The following is a 19,628-nucleotide window of genomic DNA, read 5'->3' as shown; positions in this document are numbered from 1 at the left end:
CTCTGAAGGTTTATATCCGACAGTGACGAGATATATATATATTTCAAATTTCAAATATTTCAAAAAGGCTCTGTATATCTATAATGCAAAACACGCACACATTTTTTTACAATTTTTTTGTTTGTTTTTGTTGCATTACAGCAATGAGAATTTGATGTTTTTGCATTGCAGATATTCAGAGTTTGGGGATCAAATGTAAAATGTGTTTAAGTTTCATTACATGTTAATGGTGTTTAAACTAGGCTTCATTTTCCTGATGCAAAATATAACTTCTCATTCCTTCCTGATGTTTATAGTGTGGAATATGACCAGAAGAAGAACGCAGTGTTTGTGGGCGAGTGAGACTCACACAGGTTTTCTGGGTGGGCTTTGTCATCGAGTTCTGACCGATTCTCCATGGCCATCCCTCTCGCTGTGAGCCTTTATGAAGCTGACACACTCGAGCTGAGAACATGCTGTCGCTCTGATACCGTGAAATCAGGAACAAAAGACTCCCGGGAAGAGGGACGAGCGTCTCAGGAAGACACACTGAGTCTCTCTCTCTCTCTCTCTCTCTCTCTCTCTCACTCTCTATGTCTCTCTCTCTAGATGTCTCTCTATCTCTATCTCTCTCTCTGTCTCCCTCTATATGTCTCTATGTCTCTCTCTCTAGATGTCTCTCTATCTCTATCTCTCTCTCTGTCTCCCTCTATATGTCTCTATGTCTCTCTCTCTAGATGTCTCTCTATCTCTCTCTCTATGTCCCTCTCTCTAGATGTCTCTCTATCTCTCTCTCTCTCTCTCTCTAGATGTCTCTCTATCTCTCTCTCTCTCTCTGTCTCCCTCTCTCTCTCTCTATGTCTCTCTCTCTATGGCTCTAAACACCAAATGTTTTTCCAAACACACAAACACACACACTCTCTCTCTCTCTCTCTCTCTCTGCACACACAGAGATGCTGGTGTTTCTGCGTATTGGTTTCATCGGGCTCTAAAACAAAAGCCCAGCTCTTCCTCCGAGGATCAGATAAATCACCGGAGGAATTAAAGACGAGAGGTCATGAATCCTCAATGTGCCACTTAATGGCTCTCTTAAATATGATGGGCGAGCGGCAGGAGCTTGTGAACGAGGGCCGGCGTGTGTTTAATGTCAGTCAGAGAGAAGAGCCCAAATGCCAGCGCTGACACCCGATCCAGAACACTGCAACACACACCGCATCCCAGAGGATCAGAGACGCTTCTATGGGATTAATGATGAGAGGAATGTGAAACAACAGCCCTGATGCGACTACACGACATGACAGTTTAAAACATCCGTGAAATAAGCTACAAATAATGCAGAGTGTAAATAACGTAATGTGTAAATGTGATTATATGAGCCATTCAAAAATTTTAAATAAAATAAAATAGAATAAAAAATTAAATAAGATAAAAAACTTTAAAAAACCATAAAAATTATATATATTATGAAAAAATTATACATAAAAATTAAAATGTAATAAAGAATAAATAAAAACAATAAAAAATTAAATAAAGTAATCTAAAAAAAATTATAATATAATTATTAAAAGTAAATATATAATACTGATAATAAAATAATATAAAAGGTAAATTAAAATTAAATTAGATAAAATATCTAAAAATGAAAATATAACAAAAACAACAAAATACAAAAATAAAAAGAATTATATAAATATAAAATTAAATAAAAAGTAAACTAAACTAAATGTTGCTGAAAAATGCATAAAACAAGAAAGGGGGGGGGGGGGGGGGGGAATCAAGTAATAGAGAAATATGAGCCATTTAAACGTTGTATATCGGAGAGCAGTATGATCTCAGAGACGAGTGAGTGACACTAGAACACACTCCAGACAGAACACACTCCTAACAGAACACAATCCAGACACTAGAACACAATCCTGACACTAGAACACAATCCAGACACTAGAACACAATCCAGACACTAGAACACACTCCTGACACTAGAACACAATCCAGACACTAGAACACACTCCTGACACTAGAACACACTCCTGACAGAACACACTCCTAACAGAACACACTCCTGACACTAGAACACACTCCTGACACTAGAACACAATCCAGACACTAGAACACACTCCTGACACTAGAACACACTCCTGACACTAGAACACACTCCTAACAGAACACAATCCAGACACTAGAACACACTCCTGACACTAGAACACAATCCAGACACTAGAACACAATCCAGACACTAGAACACACTCCTGACACTAGAACACACTCCTGACAGAACACACTCCTGACAGAACACACTTCTGACACTAGAACACACTCCTGACTGACAGAACACACTCCTGACACTAGAACACACTCCTGACAGAACACACTCCTGGACACTAGAACACACTCCTGACACTAGAACACACTCCTGACACTAGAACACACTCCTGACAGAACACACTCCTGGACACTAGAACACACTTCTGACACTAGAACACACTCCTGACTGACAGAACACACTCCTGATACTAGAACACACTCCTGACACTAGAACACACTCCTGACACTAGAACACACTCCTGATACTAGAACACACTCCTGACAGAACACACTCCTGACACTAGGACACTAGAACACACTCCTGGACACTAGAACACACTCCTGACACTAGAACACACTCCTGACAGAACACACTCCTGACACTAGAACACACTCCTGACACTAGAACACACTCCTGACACTAGAACACACTCCTGACACTAGAACACACTCCTGACACTAGAACACACTCCTGACACTAGAACACACTCCTGACACTAGGACACTAGAACACACTCCTGATACTAGAACACACTCCTGACACTAGGACACTAGAACACACTCCTGACAGAACACACTCCTGACACTAGAACACACTCCTGACACTAGAACACACTCCTGATACTAGAACACACTCCTGACACTAGGACACTAGAACACACTCCTGACAGAACACACTCCTGACACTAGAACACACTCCTGACAGAACACACTCCTGACACTAGAACACACTCCTGACACTAGAACACAATCCAGACACTAGAACACACTCCTGACAGAACACACTCCTGACACTAGAACACACTCCTGACACTAGAACACACTCCTGACACTAGGACACTAGAACACTAGAACACACTCCTGGACACTAGAACACACTCCTGACACTAGAACACACTCAACAGAACACACTCCTGACTGACAGAACACACTCCTGACAGAACACACTTCTGACACTAGAACACACTCCTGACTGACAGAACACACTCCTGACTGACAGAACACACTCCTGACACTAGAACACACTCCTGACAGAACACACTCCTGGACACTAGAACACACTTCTGACACTAGAACACACTCCTGACTGACAGAACACACTCCTGACTGACAGAACACACTCCTGACTGACAGAACACACTCCTGACACTAGAACACACTCCTGACAGAACACACTCCTGACAGAACACACTCCTGGACACTAGAACACACTTCTGACACTAGAACACACTCCTGACTGACAGAACACACTCCTGACTGACAGAACACACTCCTGACAGAACACACTCCTGACAGAACACACTCCTGACAGAACACACTCCTGACACTAGAACACACTCTTGACAGAAAACACTCCTGACAGAACTAACTCCTGACAGAACACACTCCTGGCACTAGAACACACTCCTGACACTAGAACACACTCCTGACACTAGAACACAATCCAGACAGAACACACTCCTGACACTAGAACACACTCCTGACACTAGAACACACTCCTGACACTAGAACACAATCCAGACAGAACACACTCCTGACACTAGAACACAATCCTGACACTAGAACACACTCCAGACAGAACACACTCCTGACACTAGCACACACTCCTGACACTAGAACACACTCCTGACACTAGAACACAATCCAGACAGAACACACTCCTGGACACTAGAACACACTCCTGGACACTAGAACACACTCCTGACACTAGAACACAATCCAGACAGAACACACTCCTGACACTAGAACACACTCCTGACACTAGAACACACTCCTGACACTAGAACACAATCCAGACAGAACACACTCCTGGACACTAGAACACACTCCTGACACTAGAACACACTCCTGACACTAGAACACAATCCAGACAGAACACACTCCTGACACTAGAACACACTCCTGACACTAGAACACACTCCTGACACTAGAACACACTCCTGACACTAGAACACACTCCTGACACTAGAACACAATCCAGACAGAACACACTCCTGACAGAACACACTCCTGACACTAGCACACACTCCTGACACTAGAACACAATCCAGACAGAACACACTCCTGACACTAGAACACACTCCTGACACTAGAACACACTCCTGACACTAGAACACACTCCTGGACACTAGAACACACTCCTGACACTAGAACACACTCCTGACAGAACACACTCCTGACACTAAAACACACTCCTGACAGAACACACTCGACAGAACACACTCCTGACACTAGAACATAGAACACACTCCTGACAGAACACACTCCTGACACTAGAACACACTCCTGACAGAACACACTCCTGACACTAGAACACACTCCTGACACTAGAACACACTCCTGACACTAGAACACACTCCTGACACTAGAACACACTCCTGACACTAGAACACAATCCAGACAGAACACACTCCTGACACTAGAACACAATCCAGACAGAACACACTCCTGACACTAGCACACACTCCTGACACTAGAACACAATCCAGACAGAACACACTCCTGACACTAGAACACACTCCTGACACTAGAACACACTCCTGACACTAGAACACACTCCTGACACTAGAACACAATCCAGACAGAACACACTCCTGGACACTAGAACACACTCCTGACACTAGAACACACTCCTGACACTAGAACACACTCCTGACACTAGAACACACTCCTGACACTAGAACACACTCCTGACACTAAAACACACTCCTGACAGAACACACTCGACAGAACAGACTCCTGACACTAGAACACACTCCTGACACTAGAACACAATCCAGACAGAACACACTCCTGACACTAGAACACACTCCTGACACTAGAACACAATCCAGACAGAACACACTCCTGACACTAGAACACACTCCTGACACTAGAACACACTCCTGACACTAGAACACAATCCAGACAGAACACACTCCTGACACTAGAACACACTCCTTACACTAGAACACACTCCTGACAGAACACACTCCTGACACTAAAGCACTCCTGACAGAACACACTCGACAGAACACACTCCTGACACTAGAACATAGAACACACTCCTGGCACTAGAACACACTCCTGGCACTAGAACACACACCTGACACTAGAACACACACCTGACACTAGAACACACTCCTGACACTAGAACACACACCTGACACTAGAACACAATCCTGACACTAGAACACACCCCTGACACTAGAACACACTCCTGGACACTAGAACACACTCCTGACACTAGAACACACTCCTGACACTAGAACACACTCCTGACTGACAGAACACACTCCTGACACTAGAACACACTCCTGACTGACAGAACACACTCCTGGACACTAGAACACACTCCTGACACTAGAACACACTCCTGACACTAGAACACACTCCTGGACACTAGAACACACTCCTGACACTAAAACACACTCCTGACTGACAGAACACACTCCTGGACACTAGAACACACTCCTGGACACTAGAACATACTCGACAGAACACTCTTGACTGACAGAACACACTCCTGACACTAGAACACACTCCTGACAGAACACACTCCTGACACTAGAACACACTCCTGACTGACAGAACACACTCCTGACACTAGAACACACTCCTGACACTAGAACACACTCCTGACACTAGAACACACTCCTGACACTAGAACACACTCCTGGACACTAGAACACACTCCTGACTGACAGAACACACTCCTGACACTAGAACACGCTCCTGACTGACAGAACACACTCCTGACAGAACACACTCCTGACTGACAGAACACACTCCTGCCTGACAGAACACACTCCTGACTGACAGAACACACTCCTGACTGACAGAACACACTCCTGACACTAGAACACGCTCCTGACTGACAGAACACACTCCTGACAGAACACACTCCTGACTGACAGAACACACTCCTGCCTGACAGAACACACTCCTGCCTGACAGAACACACTCCTGCCTGACAGAACACACTCCTGACAGACAGAACACACTCCTGACAGACAGAACACACTCCTGACAGACTCTCTGAACGGATTCCTGACGTTGTAAGAGCCGATTCTCCACGATCTCCAGGTCTCTGTGATGTCTGTGCCAGTCGAAGCCCTCGCGCCCATCACTGGCGTCACTCACTCACACACACACACTCTCACACACACACACTCGCGCTCCAGCTGTGCCAACATCAGCCCGGGACGCCACACAGCGCTGTTGTTAATGAGTGTGAGGCTCTTCTTCATTCTCTCTGCTTTAATTAGGCTCTGATTAAAGGCGTGTGTGTTAAAAGCTCTTTGTTACTGGCGGGATGGAGGGATGAGGGATGGAGAAAAGAGGAGTTTGTCCATCAGAGATCATGTGGGATTATCTGACCATGAGGCTTATTGTGCTGAAGAAATGAACACATCATTACGCAACTCTTCCTGATGAACTACAGCACAAACACTGACACAAAACAACCAGAAACGCAGTAAAAACACTCAAAGATCTGATCATGTTTTTAACAGGAAAGTCTTCAACTCAAAACCGATCTATCTATCTATCTATCTGTCTGTCTGACTGTCTGTCTACTGTATCTATCTATCTATCTACTGTGTCTATCTATCTATCTATCTATCTATCTATCTATCTATCTATCTATCTATCTATCTGTCTGTCTGTCTGTCTGTCTACTGTATCTATCTATCTATATCTGTCTATCTACTGTGTCTATCTATCTATCTATCTATCTATCTATCTATCTATCTATCTATCTATCTGTCTGTCTGTCTGTCTACTGTATCTATCTATCTATATCTGTCTATCTACTGTGTCTATCTATCTATCTATCTATCTATCTATATCTGTCTATCTACTGTGTCTATCTATCTATCTATCTATCTATCTACTGTATCTATCTATCTATATCTGTCTATCTATAGTGTCTATCTATCTATCTGTCTATCTGTCTACTGTATCTATCTATCTATATCTGTCTATCTATTGTGTCTATCTATATATCTATCTATCTATCTACTGTATCTATATCTGTCTATCTACTGTGTCTATCTATCTATCTATCTATCTATATCTGTCTATCTACTGTGTCTATCTATCTATCTGTCTGTCTGTCTGTCTGTCTCTATCTATCTATCTATCTATCTATCTATCTATCTATCTGTCTGTCTGTCTGTCTGTCTCTATCTATCTATCTATCTATCTATCTGTCTGTCTGTCTGTCTGTCTACTGTATCTATCTATCTATCTATCTATCTGTCTCTATCTATCTATCTATCTATCTATCTATCTATCTATCTCTGTCTGTCTGTCTGTCTCTATCTATCTGTCTGTCTGTCTGTCTACTGTATCTATCTATCTATCTATCCGTCTACTGTATCTATCTATCTATCTATCTATCTCTGTCTGTCTCTATCTATCTGTCTGTCTACTGTATCTATCTATCTATCTATCTATCTGTCTGTCTGTCTATCTATCTATCTATCTGTCTGTCTGTCTGTCTGTCTGTCTGTCTGTCTCTATCTATCTATCTGTCTGTCTGTCTGTCTGTCTCTATCTATCTATCTATCTATCTGTCTGTCTGTCTGTCTGTCTGTCTGCTCTATCTATCTATCTATCTACTGTGTCTATCTATCCATCTATCTATCTGTCCGTCTGTCTCTATTTATCTATCTATCTATCTATCTGTCTGTCTGTCTGTCTGTCTGCTCTATCTATCTATCTGTCTACTGTGTCTATCTATCTATCTATCTATCTATCTGTCTGTCTGTCTGTCTGTCTGTCTATCTATCTATCTATCTGTCTGTCTGTCTGTCTGTCTGTCTGTCTGTCTGTCTGTCTGTCTATCTATTCATCCTCCTTTCATCCATCCATCTATCTATCACTGCATCATAATACCACCATAGTATTTTTCTGTAATGGATCGTTATATATTCTCCTCTGAAGTTTATTATTTTAATCAATTTAAACTCAAGCCATTTGGTTAATTTGATACAAAAGAGTAATTACAGCAGGCCGTGAGTTTATAGTGTGAACCGTTCCCTTCTGACACTGTTGGATCCACATCAGATGTGTGTAAACACGCAGATGTGTTTGCAGCGTGTGTGTGTGTGTGTGTGTGTTCATGGTTGGTTAGACAGCAGTCGTCAGGGTCTCTCGATCGTCCCATGAAACGCAGGAACACTGACTAATGGATGGATGTGTCCCAAAATTAATTAGCCTGACTAATGTAGTGTGTACTTAATGCCACTGCTGCCTTTGATTTATGACGGGCCAAATGCACAAACGCTGTATGAAATGGAGCTTTATTGTGTAAGAATGAATTGACACACACACACAGACACACACACAGGCGGCAGCAAGGTCTCTATCCGCCACAGATTCTGCCATGTGTGCATGTACACAAACGCATATGGACAAACACACAAGCCAGCAAACACACACTCACTCACACACACTCACACACACACACACACTCACTCACTCACACACACAAAATCACTCACTCACACTCACACACAATCACGCTCTCTCATACACACACACACACACACTCTCTCTCACACACACACTCACTCGCTCTCACACACAATCACTCTCTCTCATACACACACACTAACACACAATCTTAAACATTAAATTATCAAAAAGTTAAGCTACAATTAATACAGATAACCTGACATAAAAACATAACATAAAAAACATAATATATAACATAACATAAAACAAAACAAAAAACATATAACAACATTAAACATAACATGATTTTCCAATTGTAATCACAGACACACACACACACACCTTTACAGTTTTTCTCTCTTCCTGTGTAAAAACAAACCGATCTGACACTGACACGTGGCCATCAATTATAAAGCTCTTCAAATGTTGAAAAATGAAAGTTTTATGAGCCTCTGCCTGCTCATTAATGAGTCGTTTACATCACTCGTTTACAGCGAGGGCCCCACCTTTAATTCCACCGGCCCTCAGAAACACTGAGCACAACACACACACACACACACACACACACACACACACAGATTGATGTTTCCATGCGCCACAGACAGGGGGCGCTGTCCTCGTCAACACACTCCAATTAAAACCAGCACACGTTATGTGACGAGCTCAGTAGATCACGTCAGTAATTAACCCCGCCATCAATCCTGGGATCCCAACGCCCAACATTTCCCCACAAATTAAATTTACATTCTATTAAGTTTAATTAGGAGGGATTTTAAATATACTCGAGCCGAGCTGCTGTCACTACACACACTGATTCACTACCGGCTGAGCCCTGAGGTCCCGTCGTATCCCAGCATGCACCTGTGCCACGGCGGGGTCGAACGGACACAGGTGGTCACCTCACATCTGTCACACACACACACACACACACACACACACACACACACACAGAGCATCTTCTCTGATTAGTTCAATAAGAGACACTAAAATATGCATCCTGAGACTTCTTCAATTTTACCTCATCAAAAGAAAATATGCTGCAAAAAACAAACAAAAAACACTAATTTTCTTGTTAAAATATCCAAGTATAAATGTATAAATATGTATTATCTTTAAGAATGTACTGTATAAAATATCAAGTTAAACTATCTTATACTATTTTACACTTAAAATATATTTCAACTATATTTTTTATTTATTTACACTTTTTAATAATTAAATACATTTTATACTTACAAATATTTTAAGTATAAGATATCTTTATCAAAAGTATAAATGAAATATATAATTAAACTATCTTTAAGTGTAAACTAGTATAAATATATAAATATGAAAATTGCTTCATATAATGTGATTAAAAATACTTTTAGGTATATTTATACTACTTCATACTTAAGTATAAAATATCTTTATAAAAAGTATAAATAAAATATAACTATAAACTAGTATAAACAAATATATACTTAAAATATTTGTACGTACATATGGTCACTATTACTATAAAATATATTTATAAAAACTATAATAGTGTAAAAACAATAATAAGTATAAAATATCTGTAATCATGTTAAAAACTTGTGAAAGCTTGTCAGTGCAGTCAGACACAGAGTCATGAGCGAACGCTTCAGACGCACATCTGAATAAACTGTTGTGAATAAGTGTGTGTGTGAACGAGTGTAAATCAATCTCTAGTTAAACTGCAGGAAGAAATCAATACAGCGGCGCAATCTGAGCCGATCTCGGACCCAACACTAATTGTGTGGCTGACATTAATTGTCATTAAAGTGTTGAACTAGTTCCTCACTGCCAGACCAACACACACACACACACACACACACACTCAAGGCTACCTTGTTTATGTGCACACTTTACTGCACTCTTTCTCTCTCACACACACACACACACACAGAGACAGACACGCACACACACACACATTCTCTAAATCAGACGTCTATAAGAGCAGCGGATCTATTTTAACGAGTGCTGGCCGGTGATGACATCATACATGAGAGCGCCAGCCTGCAGGAACAGGTAAAACACCTCACATAAACCAGCTTTTACTAGTCCAGAGAGAGAGAGTGTGTGTGTGTGTGTGTGGGAGTGTGTGTATGCGAGAGAGAGAGAGTGTGCACATAAACAAGGTAGCCTTGAGTGTGTGTGTGTCTGTCTTTGTGTGTGTGTGTGTGTGTGTGTGTGTGTGAGAGAGTGTGCAGTAAAGTGTGCACATAAACAAGGTAGCCTTGAGTGTGTGTGTGTGTGTGTGTGTGTGTGTGTGTGTGTGTGTGTGTGTGTGTGTGAGAGGGAGAGAGAGAGTGTGCAGTTAAGTGTGCACATAAACAAGGTAGCCTCGAGTGTGTGTGAGTGTGTGATGAATTATATAGAATAATATATATATATAGAACGACCATGGGAATACACCTTATAAAAACAAAATAAACTCTTATTTACATTAAGATCAAAGTGCATTTTTACAACTGAAGCCTGAAGGCATTAATCCAGCAGATGATGCGTTTATTAGACATCGGCCTCAGCCGAACCGGACGGACGGAGTAATGATGCGGAAAATAAAGCTTTGCATCACAGGAAAAAATTTACATTTTTGTAAATTTTTACAATTTAAAATATATTACAATAGAAAAGATATTTTAAATGTTTTACTATATCACACATAAAGAATATTCTAAAAAACTTCTGTTTGCATTCAAATTCAACTTCACAAACTCCTCTTCTGTCACAGAAAGGGATTATGGGTAACAGCAGCCGAACCCCGAACACAGACACAAATAATCAGAGTATCTGAGAACCGGGATAATAATAAAGTTATTGTGCAATTCTTCTGACAGGATGATTATATTTAGCAGAGTATCTCCTCATTCACTGATCGTCCAGGTCGCTCTCACTCATTATATGTTTGGTCTAAAATGCTAAAACTGTTCTCATGTTTCACCGCAGGACAGCAGACGAGAGTGAACTCTGTCATCTGTGCAGGACTGTGATATGAAGAGTGTGTGAAGTTACATATTTTAGCAACAGTGTGAAAGTGAATATAACAGGCGCAATACCGCTATAAACATCAATATCTATTGGCACAATATGCGTCACATGACTAAACTTACATCATCGTTTTTAAATACCTCAGTTTTGACAGTCCACACTACACCGAGAAAACACCGTTTTCAAATGTATGCACTTTGGAGAGCGTTTTCAAAAAGCTTCATTTTCATTAATAAAAACGCCGTCTCAGTGTCGACAGAAGACAAAGCGGAGAGAGCGAAAGCGCATTAGTGTGGACGAGACCTCAGAGTCTGCTCTCTTCACCGACCGCATGTCTGAGTCTCGAATCCGCTGGTGTTTCGGTGATTTTTAGTGGATTTATGATCAACATCATCCATTAACTACAAACAAACTATACTGACTGTCTTCATGTTTAACACTTCATATGTTGACCTGGCATTTCAAACTCAACAAACGTTTTTGCCAAATGTACACTTTGTAAAGTGTGTTTGAGCATCTTTCTTTACAATAAATGGCACTAGCTGTGATATTTTGCAATATAACAATAACATTCAGGCATTTTACACTAGCGTTCAAAAGTGGTTGCCAGGGTGTGCTGGGTGGTTGCCAGGGTGTTGCTATGTGGTTGCCAGGGTATGCTGGGTGGTTGCAAGGGTGTTGCTATGTGGTTGCCAGGGTATGCTGGGTGGTTGCAAGGGTGTTGCTATGTGGTTGCCAGGGTGGTAGCAAGGGTGTTGCTATGTGGTTGCCAGGGTATGCTGGGTGGTTGCCAGGGTGTTGCTATGTGGTTGCCAGAGTATGCTGGGTGGTTGCCAGGGTGTTGCTATGTGGTTGCCAGGGTATGCTGGGTGGTTGCAAGGGTGTTGCTATGTGGTTGCCAGGGTATGATGGGTGGTAGCAAGGGTGTTGCTATGTGGTTGCCAGGTGTTGCTATGTGGTTACCAGGGTATGCTGGGTGGTTGCCAGGGTGTTGCTATGTGGTTGCCATGGTATGCTGGGTGGTTGCCAGGGTGTTGCTATGTGGTTGCCAGGGTATGCTGGGTGGTTGCAAGGGTGTTGCTATGTGGTTGCCAGGGTATGCTGGGTGATTGCCAGGGTGTTGCTATGTGGTTGCTAGGGTATGCTGGGTGGTTGCAACGGTGTTGCTATGTGGTTGCCAGGGTATGCTGGGTGGTTGCCAGGGTGTTGCTATGTGGTTGTCAGAGTATGCTGGGTGGTTGAAAGGGTGTTGCTATGTGGTTGCTAGGGTATGCTGGGTGGTTGCAAGGGTGTTGCGTTGCTATGTGGTTGCTAGGGTATGCTGGGTGGTTGCAAGTGTGTTGCTATGTGGTTGCCACAGTTGAGGACATTTAATTTAATATTCAACAATATTATTGATCTCCTGCATTGACACCATTATATGAGAACTGAACTGAGCTGGACAATGACATCATAGTTTTCTCCAGAGTGGCTATATATAAATATATAAATTAACTAAATTAAACTTTTTTTTTTACAAAAAAATTGATCCATCACTGAACTTACTTAAGCTGGACTGTGACGCTATTTTCTTCTGGAAACAAACTTTGTTGCATTATTCTCCTGTTATCTCTGTAAAGCTGCTTTGAAACACTCTGTGTTGTAAAAAGCGCTGTATAAATAAGGGCACTTGACTCGTTGCTAGGTGGTTGCCAGGATATGAAAATAATAACGAAAGCATATTAGTGTGGACAAGGCCTTGAGCTGAATGTTTTAACGGAACCACACAAGATGAAACCCGTCCTGCATCATTAGATCGCGAACAGCAATTCAACGAGCACCTCCTTCCTGTCACACACAGGACCTGAGTGAGAACAATGAGCCTCGTCACACACACAGGACCTGAGTGAGAACAATGAGCGTGTCGCACACAGCGCTGGTTTACGGCCCGCAGATATACGGCTCATTAGGGCCCTCAGGAGCCCAGCTGTGTTTGCGGATCGGCCCTCCTGAGCTTTGTTATGTGAGGAGGCTTTTCACACACACTCACACTCATTGTGTGCTAATGACGCCTTTTAAAACACCCTTCAGCGGGAGATACGCAACACACACTCTTTACACACACTGAAGGGCTCTCCTCACCAGGTTTGTACTGAGTGCTGTAGGAAGACAGTGATATTAAAACACCAAATTCAATACTTGAATCAGAAGAAGTGCAGTTTCCTGTTAAGAGTTTGTTACCATTATAAAGAAAACGATTAACCATTTCACTCGTTGCGTTCATATTCTGGCTCATCTGCTCGCCTGTATATAATATGCATCATCAATAAGCTGAATTTGGTCTTTTAATATCACTGTTTTAGTACATTAAGGCGTTTTTCGCGTTTATGTCCCACAGTTTTTAGTGATTTCATCATAATATCAAATATCAGCATAATATCAAATATATTTATACAGTCGTGGTCAAAATTGATGGCACCCCTGATAAATATGATAAAAAATGGCTGTAAAAAGTAAATCTGCGTTGTTTATCCTTTTGATCTTTCATTAAAAAATTCACAAAAATCTAACCTTTCATTGAAGTAAAATAATTGAGAGTGGGGTAAATCACATTATAAAATAAATGTTTTTCTCCAAAACACACTGGCCATAATTGTTGGGCACCCCTACAATTTTTTATGAGAAAAATATCTCTTAAGTATATTCCCATTAATATTTACCTTTATCACACCAGGGGGACTAGGAACATGAAATTGTCCAGCTATGACTTCTTGTTTCACAGGAGTTTAAATACGAGGAAACACAAAGGCCAAATTCCCTGAATCATTCATCACAATGAATAAAACCAAAGAATATAGTTCTGATGTGCAGCAAAAGATTGTTGAGCTTCACAAAATAGAAAGTGGCTGTAAGAAAATATCTAAAGAATTGAAAATCCCCATTTTGACCATCAGGGCAATAATTAAGAAGTTATAATCAACTAAAGATGTGACGAATCTGCCAGGAAGAGGACGTGTGTCTGTATTGTCTTAATAAGACTCTCCAAGGATCACAGATGGAGAATTGCAGAGATTAGTTGACTCTTGGGGTCAGAAAGCCTAAAAAAAAAAAAAAAAAATCAAACAACCCCTACATCACCACATGTTGTTTGGGAGGGTTTCAAGAAAAATCCTCCTCGCTCCTCCAAAAATAAACTCCAGCATATTCAGTGGTCAGACACGACTGGATCTTCAAGAGGGACCGGATTCTGTGGTCAGATGAAACAAAAACAAAGGGCTTTTTGGCAGCAAACCCAGCAGATGTGTTTGGGTCACACAGGGATGAAGAGTCCCCCATGCCCACGGTTAAATACACTGCTGGATCTTATATGTTGTGGGCCTATTTTTCTGCTGGAGGTCCTGGACTTCTTGTTCAGAAACATGGTATTATGGATTCTAGCAAATACAAACAGATAAAAAATCAAAACCTGACGCCTTCTGCTAGAAATCTTATAATGGGCCGTGGTTGGATCTTCCATCAGGACAACGGTCCAAAACAAACATCAGAATCAACACAAAAATAGGTAACTGAGCACAAAATGAAGCTTCTGCCATGACCGTCCCAGTCCCCTGACCTGATGAGTGGAGTGAACTGAAGAGGAGAAGCACCAACATGGATCTGGGAATCTGCAGGATCTGGAGAGATTCTGTATGCAGGAATGGTCTCTGATCTTGTCAGGTGTTCTCCAAACTCATCAGGCATTATAGGAGAAGACTCAGAGCTGTTATCTTGGCAAAAGGAGGTTGCAAAAAGTATTTAATAACAGGGTGCCAATAATTATGGCCAGCGTGTTTTGGAGAAAAACATTTATTTTATAATGTGATTTACCCCCACTTTCAATTATTTTACTTCAATGAAAGGTTAGATTTTTGTGAATTTTTTGAATGAAAGATCAAAAGGATAAACAATGCAGATTTACTTTTTACAGCCATTTTTTATCATATTTATCAGGGGTGCCATCAATTTTGACCACGACTGTATATATATAGCCATTCAAAATGTTGGGATGGGTACAATTTTTTATGTTTTCAAAACAAGTCACTTCTGCTCACCAGGGATGTATTTAATTAAAAATAGGGGGGAAAAAACAGTAATATTGTGAAATATTATTGTAATGTAAATCATCTGTTTTCTATGTGAATATATAGTAAAGTGTAATTTATTCCTGTGATCAAAGCTGAATTTTCAGCATCATTACTCCAGTCTTCAGTGTCACATGATCCTTCAGAAATCACTCTAATATGATGATCTGATGCTCAAGAAACATTTATGATTATTATCAGTGTTAAAAACAGGATTTTTAGGATTAATTGATGAATAAAAAGTTCAAAAGAACAGCATTTCTTTTGTAACATTATACACTACCATTCAAAAGTTTGGGGGGGGGGGATAAATAAAAGAAAATGAATACTTTCATTCATCAAGGACGCATTTTTAATGCAAAGACATTTATAATGTTACAAATATTCTATTTCAGATAAATGCTGTTCTTTTGAACTTTCTATTCATCAAAGAATCCTGAAAAAAAATCTGCAAAACTGTTTTCAACACTGATAATAATCAAATGTTTCTTGATCATCAAATCCTCATATTAGAGTGATTTCTGAAGGATCATGTGACACTGAAGACTGGAGTAATGATGCTGAAAATTCAGCTTTGATCACAGGAATAAATTACACTTTACTATATATTCACATAGAAACAATTACAATAATATTTCACTGTTTTTACTGTATTTTTGATCAAATAAATACAGCTTTTGTGAGCAGAAGAGACCGTGTGTGTGTGTGTGTGTGTGTGTGTATGTATTCACATAGTTTTAAATTGTAATAATTTCAAAAGATTTTATTTTTTGCAAACAAATGCATTATAATAAAACACAAGAGCTCCAATCACATGTAAGTGCAGAAAAATTTCCAGTTTGCATTCAAATTCAGCTTGACATTTCATTTTCATTGATACAGTGTTGTAAATCTTCAGATGTGTGTGTGTGTGGAACACGAGATGCACAATAGGGGTGTGCCATATCATACCATCTACGATAATACCGGTATAAATTTTTACATGATAAAAATGACATAAATGTCATTACATGACATAAAAAATGACATAGATTTACATGACATAAAGTGTCATATCGTGATATCACTGATATAGCGACGCAATGACGTATGGCGCATTACGTTCCCTAGCACGCACAATAACAACACCTGTCTGAGCGCGAGAGCAGCAAGTCAGCCTCCAATGACCATTTAGTACCTAAAAAGGATCTACTTCAATAGTATTTTAATAATTCCCGCAGGTCTACCACTTATAATGCGGGAAATTCCCCCGCAAACATTGATTTTATCAACCGCGTGAGTGTTCAGCGGTGCCGCGTCTTCTCTCTCTCGATCTCAAAATGGGTTGCACAAGTCAAGCGTCGATACCACACTCTTGTGTTGTCTTTTGAATTGTCTTTTGGCACTTGCATCGTAACTAAAGTTTATCATTTTCACTTCTTTTTAAGTCTTATCAGTTTAAACATTTGCGATTTTAAACTATTCAGTACTTTCGCGCGCTCTGAGATGTTTACTCTGTGTGCAAACATACAGTAAAGCCGTCTCACAAACAGCTCGCGAGTAGCAAAAGTTCTATTTCGCGGATTATATCGCTTTAACGGGGTAAAAAACACGCAAAATTGTGTAAAAATTCCGGTCATGGTTAGTATATTCGTAAACAGTCGGTTATGTCTGAAATAAGCATAAAACGCGCGTGACAGTGTGACAGACAGTATAACAGTAATGGATCCGGGCACTAGCTCTAAAGGTGACAGCAGCCATGTGTGTCTGTCATTAATGCTGTCTTCAACACAACAAAAGATAGCTTTCATTGTAAGGAATCAAAATTAATAGCCTATGTATATTTAATTTAGTCAGGACTAGTGTTATTTTACATTTGATTACCTTATTCAGTTTCTGTAGTATTTCTGAATAGTGTTAGACCTAAGTTACCCAAAAACTTTTCTCTTTATTTGTATCTTTATTATTTTGTATATATTTTTTGCTACTTTTTTCAATTTAATTCAAAGATTGAAATCAAGCTTCCTTGTGTTGTGTAAACTCTTAAAAACAAAATTACCCAATTGTAAAAACACAATGAGTGAGCAAACATTTAGGTGAGATAAATGTAATAAAAAAAAATTGTCTACATTTTTTTTTTATATCGTCATAAATATCATTATCGCAAATATTCTTGAAATATCGTGATATAATTTTGAGGCTATATCGCCCACCCCTAATGCACAACACACTATCGTCAAGTCAACTGAAGTCAATTCGAGCACAATGCATTGTGGGACACTTTATAATTTGTTTTAGGGAACTCTAGTGGTGTGTTCAGTTGCACATTTTAGCAAACGCAGTAGGTCACAGAAGTATTATATGCAGTATACTTCAGAAATAATACGAGCAGTGTGAGAGTGTGACACAGCTCTGTCACATGACTTACACAGGGAGAAACTCTTCTGAAGCAAAATGTTGTGCAGTGTTTCACTTTTTAACAAATGTAATACTTTAAAAACATATGATAGAATGCTACTGTGAGCAGGGCTGGAGTGTGTGTGTGTGTGTGTGTGTGTGTGTGTGTGTGTGTGTGTGTGTGTGTGTGTGTGTGTGTGTGTGTGACTGACCTCAATGACCTGCTTGGAGTCCAACCTGAAGTTAAAGTCCCCGAAGATGAAATATGGCAGTCGCTCGAACCTCTGATCCGTGATCCTGCAGAGACAGACACACACACACACACACACACACACACACACACAGACACACACACACACGAGTCAGACATGATCTGTGCAGCAGCCCCACCTAGTGGACGAGTGTGTGTGAGTGACAGATGATTGACAGCTGATCGGCAGTGATGTCACACTCTTACTGAACGTGTGTGTGTGTGTTCAGTTCACTCTCAGCACGATTCATGAAGTGCCGAACTCAAGAGGTCTCAGAAACGCCTCTTTCCGCTTAAAAAACGCACCTTAAACGAGGGATAATTAACTCTCCATAGCAAATAATTTACTTGAGAGAGTGATGAAGAATTGGAGCAGGAGTGTGTGTGTGTGTGTGTGTGTGTGTGTGTGTGTGTGTGTGTGTGTGTGTGTGTGTGTGTGTGTGGATTAATGGAAAGAGGATGCTAGGCCGGCTAATCGCCGGGATAAATCTCAGCTCACTCCCAACACCTAATAACAATGTATTTATGGCCCCGTAAAAGAGAAGGCTCTCCGCGCTCATAAAACACACACTTTTACATCTCTGAAGCGCCACTGGCACTCCAGCTCACGGCCTCAGACTGGGGAGAGTAAAACACAGAGAAGAAGAGATCTCACACAAACCTGGAGCGGAAAATACTCCAGTTTCTCTGAGTATACACAGTCAAACCACAATATAATCAGACACCAGATATCATTATTGATATGTTCTACTAGTGTGATCAGGGCACTATAGTTCAGTTCTGTAAGTGAGGAGAGCAGAATAAAGTAAACTATGACATATTATACCCAAATATTCTTCATCCAGTGACTACCAGTGACATTAATGAACATTTGGGCCCAAAAATGATTCGGACACTTTGAGCTGATCATGTTCTGCTGAAGTGTGTTTTCTTTAATTGCTAATGCTCTTTTTACACACACACTGAACACAATGAAGCATTGCTTGGTGATTGGTTGAGCTAAACTGGTATTGTCTAATTGTGTAGTTAAATTTAACAGCTGACAGATATTCAACATAATTCATGTGTGAGACAGTCTAACAGAAGGACGGACAAAACCAGTCAAATATCAACTGAGTTCTGCTCATATTTTATTACTATTTTCTAAACTATAGTGAATAAACTGTGATAATGAGAGAAATGTC

General features: G+C 40.5%; 1 protein-coding gene across 1 annotated transcript in view; it reads right to left on the bottom strand.

The window, feature by feature from the left end:
- The window catches only part of inpp5a (inositol polyphosphate-5-phosphatase A), a 206,984-nt gene that overhangs the window by 31,722 nt on the left and 155,634 nt on the right, over positions 1-19,628 (bottom strand). Inside the window, exon 9 of the mRNA XM_084093951.1 lies at positions 18,407-18,491. Within this exon, the coding sequence (XP_083950077.1) occupies positions 18,407-18,491 (85 nt within the window). The remainder of the gene's footprint in view (positions 1-18,406; positions 18,492-19,628) is intronic.

Source organism: Abramis brama, assembly GCF_963993115.1.
Source record: "Abramis brama genome assembly, chromosome: 19".
Lineage (NCBI taxonomy): Eukaryota > Metazoa > Chordata > Actinopteri > Cypriniformes > Leuciscidae > Abramis > Abramis brama.
Note: the sequence above shows the minus strand (reverse complement) of the source record. Positions and strands in the feature narration are given on the sequence as shown.